Source organism: Thunnus thynnus, chromosome 3 (genome assembly GCF_963924715.1).
Source record: "Thunnus thynnus chromosome 3, fThuThy2.1, whole genome shotgun sequence".
NCBI lineage: Eukaryota > Metazoa > Chordata > Actinopteri > Scombriformes > Scombridae > Thunnus > Thunnus thynnus.
Window position 1 is genome coordinate 33,221,069 of NC_089519.1, and position 12,600 is coordinate 33,233,668.

Here is a 12,600-nt window from a genome sequence, read left to right on the forward strand (position 1 = left end):
TGTGCAAATTTTCATGCAAAAATGTTTCATCTTATTTTAAATATATCAAAATAACTTCATTTAACATGTATAGCAATCCAACACAGGAGATACACAAGAGTTTCCAGTACAATTCAACCAAACATATTTGTCCACGTAAATCATTTTGATGACAGCGGACATCCTTCAAACAATGCAGAGTTCAGAAACCAGGAGTTCATCAGAGTTTCAAAGTGATGCTTACTATAAATTAAATTCATTGGACCTCCTTACAGTAGATGTTCTGCAGTATCACGCAGATGTATTCTTTATGCAACCTCCTGAGGTTGGGCTCTGAATGCTTCCTCAACATTTCAGAGGAACAAACACTAACTTTCATACATACAACACATTCATATTATATCTGACTCTCCCACACAGACAGATTCAGTTGTCAGTGTTCTCTGGCGGATTGTCGTCTTGTCCTCTGCTCTCCTCTCTCCTCCACTCTTCCTCCTTTCCTTTTTCTTTGTAAATCTTCATTTAAAGCGCCTTGGTGCTGCGGTTGCTAGACATGATTGTCATGGTTTCTTGTCTCGACCTTGCTGGTCAGGTATGTGTTTGAAGCGGCACTTGACGCCATAGTCACACCCTGTGGTCCGCCAGTAGAAGCACTCGTCTCCATTTGTAGCCACCCTCCGTCTGGACCTGCATGGACAGAACCAGAGCAGAGGATCCTGCATCACATTATCCACACAAAAACACACATGCGGGTAAATAATGGGACACAGGGTGCGTGGAAAGTAACATAGGAGGCCTTAAAGAAAATTCACTAGGCTGGGTTTTCACTTCTGTGTTAAAAGGATGATATTGGGATTTTATGTTTTCAAAGCGCTGCATCAGTGTGGTCTCTGATAGCTGAGAGATGTAGATCTCTCATCCAGCGGAGTATGTAGACTGGAGGCTGAACAAGCACTAAGGAACTGGGTTGGATCTTTTCTCTGTCCGTTTCCATTTGAGTCATCAGCATAATGAAACTTGTTCTGCAGGAATTAACCCATAGTGCAAATGCACAGGTGTAGCCTTTAATTTCTGCCTTTAATTTATTGTCCATTATCTAGATTATCTTTTTCACTGCTTTCTTAAAGGAGTAAAACAGCCTTTATTTTTTAAGAATATCAACAGTTGTATTTAATTTTAAACTGTATATATCTATATATGATAGATAGTTATCATAATGCCTTCCCAAAACCTAAATCCTAACCTAAACTATCACACTGACATGTCTAACATTAATTCTTACCCTAACTTTAACCTAAGCTTAAAGCTTGAGTGCAGGACTTTGTCTCCCCCTTCTGGCAGTGAGATTAATTACAAAAACACTGTTGACATCATGTCAACAGTGCTTACATCATAGGCTCCACCATAGCCTACTCCATCAACATTTAAAAACTCTGTATACTGTGAAATACAGAAAGATTTATCTGGCGTTGATAGGCTTAATCAGCATTGTTTGAAGTCATCTATGTTCATCTATATGTTAAAGTTCCACACTGCAGGTTTAATGCTAACTCCCAAACCCTAAAACAACTTACAGATGTTATTTGATTTTGTAAGGAACCGTTCTGAGTTTACACCTGCAGAGAAAAAAGGACAACACAGATACACAGATGAATTGCTCAGTACCCTGTGGCAGCTGAGTTCTGCTGTGTTCCTGCAGCACTGGAGCTCAGGCCAGTAGTGGTCCTTTGTAAGGAGGGCATGGTCCGCTGGATCCACCGGTCTGGGTACCTCATCACCAGCTTATTGCCGCCCAGCTCCACCCCCTGGACAGGAGGACACAGCACAGGTGATCAAACTTAACATCATGTCATGTCTGAAGAGGCAAGAGAACAGGATGATGGCTCATTACCGCAACTCAAAGCTGTGCTTTTAACATTCTGTGACATTCTAGATGATGAAAAGAGTCGAGATTCGTTTACGCCTGCCAATCACCCACCTGCAGCTTCTCCAGTGCCTTGGCAGCCATGTTGGCGTTCCTGAAGTTGATGAAGGCACAGAAGCGCTCATGAAGAACTCTGATGCTCTCTATCTCACCATACCTGCAACCATGGAAACACAGAGCATCTAACCTACAGCAAAGCATTGTGGACAGATCTGCAACCAAAATGACACTGTGCTTCACATCCAGCACTGACAATTAATGTAATGCAATTACTATAACTACAGTAATGCAGTAACCCTTGTTCTAGTGGTGACACTATTACTACTAGTAGCGCTGGTGCTACTCCTCGTGCTACTTTAACTACTATATCGAAGCTCCTATCTACAGGTGCTACTGCTACATCTATTGTACTTTTACTGCTGTGACGACGATGGCTTCTAACACTTTCTACTTAAAAGTGCACAATAGTGGAGCCTCCAAGGCTTAGAGTTTAAGACATCGAACATGAACTGTGACATGGCCGGACTGTGGACCTTTGTTACATCTCTCTCTCTCTCATTTCTTGCCATCTCTCTACTGGAGCTATCTAATAAAGGCATTAAATGCCCAAAACAGAACAATAAAAACCAGAAACTCACTATACTGACATATTTGCAGATATGAAACAATTGTATGAATTTAATAGTGGTTTTGACTGATAGTACTATGTCTTATTACACGGTAAGACCACCCTGTGTCTAGTTTTCATCACTTAAGTTTACCTACCTGTGAAGCTTCATGCAGATTCAGATGTCTTAAAATGTTGCTTTGTTAGTACCTGTTCTGAATGATTGCAGTACAGGCTCTAGCTTACTGCCTTCATTTGTTATTAACTACCCCTAATGAAATTTTTGGCCAGCACAGTCACTATCACTATCACTCCCGGCAAACACATCTGAGTTTTCAACCAGTAAATTCCTCACCTGAGCTAACTGCTGCTCATCTGAATGAGGACAGTTGAAATCAAATGGAAACATGCTGATGGCTGCCCCACTGTGGCCCCACTGTGGCCTCCTGCATGTATACAGAAACCTCCACTTCCTGTGGCCCTGCCTCCTGAAATGCTACAGCGCTAACACCCCCAGCTACCACATCCGCTACATTTATGCATGCCAGGCAAATGCATAGCACACAAGCACACATCTGTATGACCAACATTCACGACAGTGACCATTAGTTCTCCCTGCAGCCACACAAAAGATGTGTACACTAACAAGTTACTAGGTAGCAACCCTTCCTCCACTCCTAAAGCTTCTACTACCACTGCGAGAACGAGTGTGTTTTTCCCCTAAACTTTATTAAAAACTGCACAACTGCCAGTGTATTCTGTGTCATTTCATCTTTTAGTCTAATTGATTTCTTTGTAGTCGTGGGTTGAAGCTGCAGTCACATTGTGAGGACTGAATCTTTCATTTCTGACTCTGTCAGAAGTTTGCCTCAGGTTGTCTTTGGTCACCAAAACTCCATATCGATTGATGGTGAACAAGTCTCACAGTGTGATCAAGCTGTACTGTTTTGGAGTGACGACTAAAGGTTTTCCCACGTTTCTCTGACCTTTAGGGAGACGGTTATTCAACTTTTTGGTCACTTTACAAGACCATAGTTTGAAGTTCTGTTCATTAGTTTAGTATAATTTTGGATAAAGAAAGACAAATAACGTGGAACAAAAAGTGTTTTTTATAAGTCATCTTTTGCACTGGAAAACTTGACCTCTTCCTCCTTACCTGTGCTCTGTTATTCGTACTCCCTCCAGGCTCAGACTGTTGTGTGAAGCTCCTATTTCTTCTGGATAGGCAAATGAACAATGAGATTAATTATTTAATTAAATAAGGACACAGATTCCAAAATTATAGATGTATTAGTGAACATAATTCTAGTGATACAGTATTGCTCACCTAATCCATAGGAAGACAGCAAGAAGTGTAATAGCCAGGAGAAGAGCAGTGATTGTTCCAATAGCTGCTAATTTATATGCAGCTGAATCTGAAGGAAATACTGACAGTTTATTTGGGAATTACAGGACATTTAAATAATTCCAGTTTAATACATCACTACAAAATCTCACGCAGGAGATCTGGTGACTTTGATGGTCATGGCATATGATTCACATCATTTAGATACTCAAGAAACCATCCAGTGACCCATGGTGCCCTGTCTGGAAGCTTCTGCATTTGCTATGTTTCTCCACTTGCTTATTGAGGTTTTTGTCACCCACCAGTATTAGGTTAGAAAATATTAAGTCTGCTTTATGTTAAAAACACTTATTGTACGATAGGGGAGAGGCAGCTTTCCTTTGGATAGGGTTGGGACATGGTCAGGTTAAGTGTACTGTAAATGCACACAATTTACCTCCCACTAATGTCAGATATAAAGTGGAGTTATGACGTCCTCTTCTGTTCTGGGCTTCACAGTAATAATTCCCACTGTGCTCAGGTTTGAAGTGAATGATGGTGAAGATCTGTCCTGATGCTTTTGGTGAGTCTTTATTCTCCTTGTACCAGGTATAATTAGCTGCTGGGTTAGCATCACTGCTACAGGTCAGATTCACTGAACTGCCCTCCACTATCTCACCAGAGGGACTCACTGACACAGAGGGAAGCTTTGGAGCATCTGAAGGACAATATGTATAAAAATACAACTCATTAACATCTGTCTACAGATCTGATTATGCAGTAAATAAAGGCAAATTAGACCGTTTCTGGGAGCAGCACCACACACTCACGATGGTCATTAATTAAAGATTCAACAGCAAAATCCATTTAAAATCCATCAGTGATGCAGCCTGTGAACGAACACAATTCTCCCCTTCTTTGCCTTTTCACATTTTTAACTTATCACTCTCCCTCTTTTTCTCTGCTCCCTTTTGTGCACCTGGCACCAAATATCGCACAAGCATTGTCTCTTTACGTAAATGTCCTGTCATGTCTGATTGAGGCTGTAAGGAGTATTAACGTAAACGCCACCAATGTTGGAATGACATAAAGCTCAACAGCTTGCTGAATGTTATGTCTGAAAAGGGCTTTGCTGTATGTCTCTGACAACACACTCCCTAATTTGCATTAGACCATCGAGCTGTTGTAACTAACTGAGATTGAGCTACACTAACTGTGGCATTGTCAGTTAGTAGGTTTAACCACTGGTCCAAACTCTAATTTTACACACACCATCAGTATGTTCAAATATATTGTGTCTTCTTATGTAGCTACTTACATTGGACATCTAAGGATAGAGATGAAGAGTTGATCTGTCCATACTGATTCTCAGACTTGCAGTGGTAGATCCCGCTGTCCTCAGAGCTGATGGAGGTGAAATGATAAACAGATTTCATTTTTATTTGTCTTCATAGCCGGTAAATAAATTCATATTCTGAAAAATAAACACAGAAACAATTTGCTCAGCTGAAACTTTCTGCACACTGTCGCCCTCTGCAGCAGTGAGAGGGAACTGAAATCATGTTTCCAACTACAGAGTTGTTGTGGAAGTTGTCTGTTTATTGTATATCAGCCACTGCAATACCTGGATAATGTGACATTCAACAAAGTTTGATAGAACTGAGATCATGTTTGATATGTGAAAATATACAGTATACTGCACAGGAAGATAATCAGGATTCCTCAAAAGTGATTAATTACAGCATGTACACATTTAAAATAATGGTTTGCAAAACAGCTCTAATCCTAAATATCTGTAATATAACTAACTCTACAGAGAAAACTAAGCTTGCATTAGTTCAGACAAAACACTCTACTTTCTGCTTCCATCAGGTGAGTCCAGCCTCTGGTTCAACTGCATCAGAACAAAATCAGATAAAATTTAGGGGAGGTACTTCTCATAACTGTAACTATGAATCTGATATTGGCCTTTTTTTCATGATGCTCCAGCCTGACTGGACTTTACTCCACGTCTTCCTGCTCCTCTGTGTCTTCTGTCTGTGTTGCAGTGACGACCTGCAAGTCTGAGACGTTCTCATACACAGGAGAAGAGTCCAACTGATGGGGAGAAATGTCAAAATGAATATTAATGGACCTCATTCATAAAACTTGTATATAATTAGATTGTATTAAAGATGTATTAAATCGTGTTTAAAACTGAATTATTTAACACAAAAATTATGTTCAGGTGAAATATACATTGGGTGTCTTCTCAGTTGTATTTTAAATATAAATTCACTTCACAGCTTCATGTTGACAATATGAATGTGTTTGAGTGCATTTATAAGTCAAGTGATCATAACTGTACTTTAGGGTAAGTTCTGTCAATAAGGTCTCTCTCTCACCTCTATAGTCTCTACAGGTTCATTCATTTCAGTGGTGGAGCTCAAAGTTTTCTTCTTCCTGGATTGAATCAAACAAAAACAAGACATATTTAACAAAATGAAATTCAAGATTTAAAAACTCTAAGTATATGTTAATAAGAAAACAAAAGAACGTATTTCTTTTTTATTGCTTTACCTTGCCCATAGACTCAAGAGAAGCAGGGCAATCAGAATCAGGACCACCAGAATCACCCAGATGATATTCATATTAATTATTGATTTTCCTGAAAATTCAGACCAAAAGAAAGGAGATCTGGCTTATCAATATGTTCAGTATGTGTGTGTGTGTGTGTGTGTGTGTGTGTGTGTGTGTGTGTGTGTGTGTGTGTGTGTGTGTGTGTGTGTGTGTGTGTGTCTGTGTGTGTGTGTGTCTGTGTCTGAAGGTCAATGAGCATAACTTACCTGATCCAACAGTCAGATATAAGGTGGAGTTATGACGTCCTCTTCTGTTCTGGGCTTCACAGTAATAATTCCCACTGTGTTGAGGTCTGACATCAGTGATGGTGAAGATCTGTCCTGATGCTTTTGGTGAGTCTTCATTCTCCTTGTACCAGGTATAATTAGCTGCTGGGTTAGCATCACTGCTACAGGTCAGATTCACTGAACTGCCCTCCACTATCTCACCAGAGGGACTCACTGACACAGAAGGAACCTTTGGAGCATCTGAAAAAAAGAAAGACATCTTATGAGTCTTTATTCACATTCACTGGTGGCTGGCCAATAGAGGGCACACATGTGGCGCCACACTAGCCACACAGTTTAATTCAGAGTGATCCAGCTTGATAAATTATTTTTTGAGGTTTTAAATGAGTCAATGAATTAGTTTTTACTTTTTAAGCATTTTGATATAACTTCACATATGAAATTATAGAATATGAAATGAACATAAAAATGAACCTATTTTGTATTCTCTTAACCTTTCCAGCCATGCAACAGAAAGAAGAAGAGAAACTGGAATATTCTGTTCCATGAATAGAAAACCTCAATCAAAATGTCATTGACATTTGTGGTAGTGCAAGTAACCAAAAATCCCAACGTGGAGCATATCAGTGGCGCTCGGTCAATAGAGAGCTTTTGTTCAGCACCCCACCAGCCACAAAGCTTAATTATTACTAAATATTTGAAGCAACTATTGTTTTTCATTTTTACACTACCACCACCAAAACTGCTAAATGTTGTTGTACTGGGCAATTTTTACTTGAATTTAAGCGTGTGCTCCCCTTGCATTTCAGGAAAAAAGGCTATTTCTATAGCACTTTTATCCAAAGTACTGCACAATCATTCTGCTGCTCATTCACCCATTCACACTCATATTCAAGCATACACTCAAACACTGATGATGGCAAACTACCATCCAGGGTTCAGGCACAACCATCAGGAGCAATTTAGGGTTCAGTATCTTGCTCAAGGACACTTCAACATGACAGGAGGAGTTGGGGATTCAACCACCACATCCTGTTTAGTGGACGACCTGCTCTACCTCCTGGACCACAGCTGCGTTGCCCCCTTGTCTAGTAGTACTAGAAATAGTAGGAATTGCAATAAGTGGTAAATATTAATTTTCTAATGTTTTGTACTTACACTGGACATCTATGATTAGAGATGAGGAGTTGATGTGTCTGTATTGATTCTCAGACTTGCAGTGGTAGATCCCGCTGTCCTCAGAGCTGATTGAGGTGAAATGATAACTTCCCTGTTGTCCTTGAGTCACTGTTTGGTTCTCCTTGTACCAGGTATAATTAGCTGCTGGGTTAGCATCACTGCTACAGGTCAGAGTCACTGAACTGCCCTCCACTATCTCACCAGATGGACTCACTGACACAGGGGGAAGCTTTTGAGCATCTGAAAAACAGAAAGACATCTTATGAGTCTTTATTCACATTCATTGGTGGCTGGCCAATAGAGGGCACACATGCAGCGCCACACCAGCCACACTGTTTAATTCAAAGTGATCCAGCTTGATAAATTATTTATTAAGGTTTTAAATGAGTCAATGAATTAGTTTTTACTTTTTAAGCATTTTGATATAACTTCACATATGAAATTATAAAGTATGATATGAACATAAAAATGAACCTATTTTGTATTCTCTTAACCTTTCCAGCCATGCAACAGAAAGAAGAAGAGAAACTGGCATATTTTGTTCCATGAAAAGAAAACCTCAATCAAAATGTCATTGACATTTGTAGTCATGCAAGTAACCAAAAATCCAAACGTGGAGCATAGCAGTGACGCTCAGTCAATAGAAAGCATTTGTTCAGCACCCCACCAGCCACAAAGCTTAATTATTACTAAATATTTGAAGCAACTATTGTTTTTCATTTTCACACTACCACCACCAAAATTGCTAAATGTTGCTATACTGGGAAATTTTTGCTTGAATATAAGCTTTTGCTCCCCTTGCATTTCAGGAAAAAAGGGCCTAAATAAAAATGTAAATGGCTGTATTTCTACAGTACTTTTATCCAAAATGCTTTACATCGATTCTGCTGCTCATTCACCCATTCACACTCACATTCAAGCATACACTCACACACTGATGATGGCAAACTACCATCCAGGGTTCAGGCACAACCATCAGGAGCAATTTAGGGTTCAGTATCTGGCTCAAGGACACATCAACATGCCGGGAGGGGTTGGGGATCAAACCACCACATGCTGATTAGTGGACAACCCACTCTGCCTTCCGAATCACAGCCACCTTGCCACCTTGTCTAGTAGTACTAGAAATAGTAGGAATTGCAATAAGTGGTAAATAGTAATTTTCTAATGTTTTGTACTTACACTGGACATCTACAATTAGAGATGAAGAGTTGATCTGTCCATATTGATTCTCAGACTTGCAGTGGTAGATCCCACTGTCCTCAGAGCTGATTGAGGTGAAATGATAACTTCCCTGTTGTCCTTGAGTCACTGTTTGGCTCTCCTTGTACCAGGTATAATTAGCTGCTGGGTTAGCATCACTGCTACAGGTTAGAGTCACTGAACTGCCCTCCACTATCTCACCAGATGGACGCACTGACACAGAGGGAAGCTTTGGAGCATCTGAAAAACAGAAAGACATCTTATGAGTCTTTATTCACATTCATTGGTGGCTGGCCAATAGAGGGCACACATGCAGCGCCACACCAGCCACACTGTTTAATTCAGAGTGATCCAGCTTGATAAATTATTTATTAAGGTTTTAAATGAGTCAAGGAATTAGTTTTACTTTTTAAGCATTTTGATATAACTTCACATATGAAATGACAGAATGTGAAATGAACATAAAAATGAACCTATTTTGTATTCTCTTAACCTTTCCAGCCATGCGACAGAAAGAAGAAGAGAAACTAGAATATTTTGTTCCATGAAAAGAAAACTTCAATCAAAATGTCATTGACATTTGTAGTAATGCAAGTAACCAAAAGTCCAAAGGTCGAGTATAGCAGTGACGCTCTGTCAATAGAGAGCATTTGTTCAGCACCCCACCAGCCACAAAGCTTAATTATTATTAAATATTTGAAGCAACTATTGTTTTTATTAAATATTTGAAGCAACTATTGTTTTTATTAAATATTTGAAGCAACTATTGTTTTTCATTTTTACACTACCACCACCAAAATTGCTAAATGTTGTTGTACTGGGCGATTTTTGCTCGAATTTAAGCTTGTGCTCCCCTTGCATTTCAGGAAAAAATGGTATTTCTATAGCACTTTTGTCCGAAGTACTTCACAATGATTCTGCTGCTCATTCACCCATTCACACTCACATTCAAGCATACACTCACACACTGATGATGGCAAACTACCATCCAGATTCAGGCACAACCATCAGGAGCAATTTAGGGTTCAGTATCTTGCTCAAGGACACTTCAACATGACAGGAGGAGTTGGGGATCAAACCACCACATCCTGTTTAGTGGACGACCCGCTCTACCTCCTGGACCACAGCTGCGTTGCCCCCTTGTCTAGTAGTACTAGAAATAGTAGGAATTGCAATAAGTGGTAAATATTAATTTTCTAATGTTTTGTACTTACACTGGACATCTATGATTAGAGATGAGGAGTTGATGTGTCTGTATTGATTCTCAGACTTGCAGTGGTATATCCCGCTGTCCTCAGACCTGATAGAGGTGAAATGATAACTTCCCTGTTGTCCTTGAGTCACTGTTTGGTTCTCCTTGTACCAGGTATAGTTAGTTGCTGGGTTAGCATCACTGCTACAGGTCAGAGTCACTGAACTGCCCTCCACTATCACACTAGAGGGACTCACTGACACAGAGGGAACCTTTGGAGCATCTACAGGAGATGTATCAAAATGAATTAATTATAAAATGAGGATGGACTGCATTACTATAACATGTTGTATTGGAGCTGCTCAGTGAACTAAAGCAGCAGACTGAATGTGAAGCTGTCAAAGCTTAAGAAAGCAGACATGATCAGAAATGTTTGGGGTTTTTTTAAATTTAACAAGGATGACAAGTCCATTAGCTGCATGTTGCTTTTTCTCACTCACATTTCACATCAATAAAGATGAATTCAGATGTCCTCTTCCCCAGCTGGTTCTCAGCTGTACAGTAATACTCTCCAGAGTCAGAAGACTGGATGGAGCTGAAGACAAGCTGTGGTTCTTTACTGAGAGGTTGAAGGTCTGGATTTACATTCTTCTTGTACCAGGTATATTTAGCTGCTGGGTTAGCATCAATGCTACAGGTCAGATTCACTGAACTGCCCTCCACTATCTCACCAGATGGACTCACTGACACAGAAGGAAGCTTTGGAGCATCTGACAAACAGAAAGACATCTTATGAGTCTTTATTCACATTCATTGGTGGCTGGCCAATAGAGGGCACACATGCGGCGCCACACCAGCCACACAGTTTAATTCAGAGTGATTCAGCTTGATAAATTATTTATTAAGGTTTTAAATGAGTCAAGGAATTAGTTTTTACTTTTTAAGCATTTTGATATAACTTCACATATGAAATTTTAAAGTATGATATGAACATAAAAATGAACCTATTTTGTATTCTCTTAACCTTTCCAGCCATGCAACAAAAAGAAGAAGAGAAACTGGCATATTTTGTTCCATGAAAAGAAAACCTCAATCAAAATGTCATTGACATTTGTAGTCATGCAAGTAACCAAAAATCCAAACATGGAGCATAGCAGTGACGCTCAGTCAATAGAAAGCATTTGTTCAGCACCCCACCAGCCACAAAGCTTAATTATTACTAAATATTTGAAGCAACTATTGTTTTTCATTTTCACACTACCACCACCAAAATTGCTAAATGTTGCTATACTGGGAAATTTTTGCTTGAATATAAGCTTTTGCTCCCCTTGCATTTCAGGAAAAAAGGGCCTAAATAAAAATGTAAATGGCTGTATTTCTACAGTACTTTTATCCAAAATGCTTTACATCGATTCTGCTGCTCATTCACCCATTCACACTCACATTCAAGCATACACTCACACACTGATGATGGCAAACTACCATCCAGGGTTCAGGCACAACCATCAGGAGCAATTTAGGGTTCAGTATCTGGCTCAAGTACACTTCAACATGCCAGGAGGAGTTGGGGATTCAACCACCGCATCCTGTTTAGTGGACGACCTGCTCTACCTTCTGAACAACAGCCGCCTTGCCACCTTGTCTAGTAGTACTAGAAATAGTAGGAATTGCAATAAGTGGTAAATAGTAATTTTCTAATGTTTTGTACTTACACTGGACATCTATGATTAGAGATGAAGAGTTGATCTGTCCATATTGATTCTCAGACTTGCAGTGGTAGATCCCACTGTCCTCAGAGCTGATTGAGGTGAAATGATAACTTCCCTGTTGTCCTTGAGTCACTGTTTGGCTCTCCTTGTACCAGGTGTATTTAGCTGCTGGGTTAGCATCACTGCTACAGGTCAGAGTCACTGAACTGCCCTCCGCTATCTCACCAGATGGACTCACTGACACAGAGGGAACCTTTGGAGCATCTGAAAAACAGAAAGACATCTTATGAGTCTTTATTCACATTCATTGGTGGCTGGCCAATAGAGGGTACACATGCAGCACCACACCAGCCACACTGTTTAATTCAGAGTGATCCAGCTTGATAAATTATTTATTAAGGTTTTAATGAGTCAAGGAATTAGTTTTTACTTTTTAAGCATTTTGATATAACTTCACATATGAAATGACAGAATGTGAAATGAACATAAAAATGAACCTATTTTGTATTCTCTTAACCTTTCCAGCCATGCGACAGAAAGAAGAAGAGAAACTAGAATATTTTGTTCCATGAAAAGAAAACTTCAATCAAAATGTCATTGACATTTGTAGTAATGCAAGTAACCAAAAGTCCAAAGG

The 12,600-nt window shown here is 39.7% G+C and overlaps 1 protein-coding gene across 2 annotated transcripts; it reads right to left on the reverse strand.

Moving 5' to 3' along the window:
• On the reverse strand, window positions 1–3,926 carry LOC137180174 (uncharacterized). Of its 2 annotated transcripts, XM_067585450.1 has the most exons (5): window positions 3,838–3,926; window positions 3,667–3,727; window positions 1,958–2,060; window positions 1,645–1,784; window positions 1–666 (listed from the first exon to the last, which is right to left on the reverse strand). In XM_067585450.1, exons 3-5 carry the CDS (start codon window positions 1,985–1,987, stop codon window positions 540–542), a joined length of 297 nt encoding a protein of 98 aa, XP_067441551.1. In that variant the 5' UTR covers window positions 1,988–2,060; window positions 3,667–3,727; window positions 3,838–3,926; the 3' UTR covers window positions 1–539. The 2 variants fall into 2 exon arrangements, with proteins under 2 accessions (XP_067441551.1, XP_067441550.1); XM_067585449.1 differs by lacking the exons at window positions 3,667–3,727; window positions 3,838–3,926 and having other exon boundaries at window positions 1,958–2,412.
• Window positions 3,927–12,600: the final 8,674 nt, after the last annotated feature.

Bases quoted from the DNA above. Each gene is read 5' to 3' on its own strand.
- LOC137180174 (XM_067585449.1), bottom strand. From the start codon at position 2,104: ATGCTTTGCTGTAGGTTAGATGCTCTGTGTTTCCATGGTTGCAGGTAT. The intron at 1,785-1,957 runs GTGGGTGATTGG...CCTCCTGTCCAG, and splicing joins AGGCACTGGAGAAGCTGCAG to GGGGTGGAGCTGGGCGGCAA. The intron at 667-1,644 runs GTACTGAGCAAT...CTGTCCATGCAG, and splicing joins CAGAACTCAGCTGCCACAGG to GTCCAGACGGAGGGTGGCTA.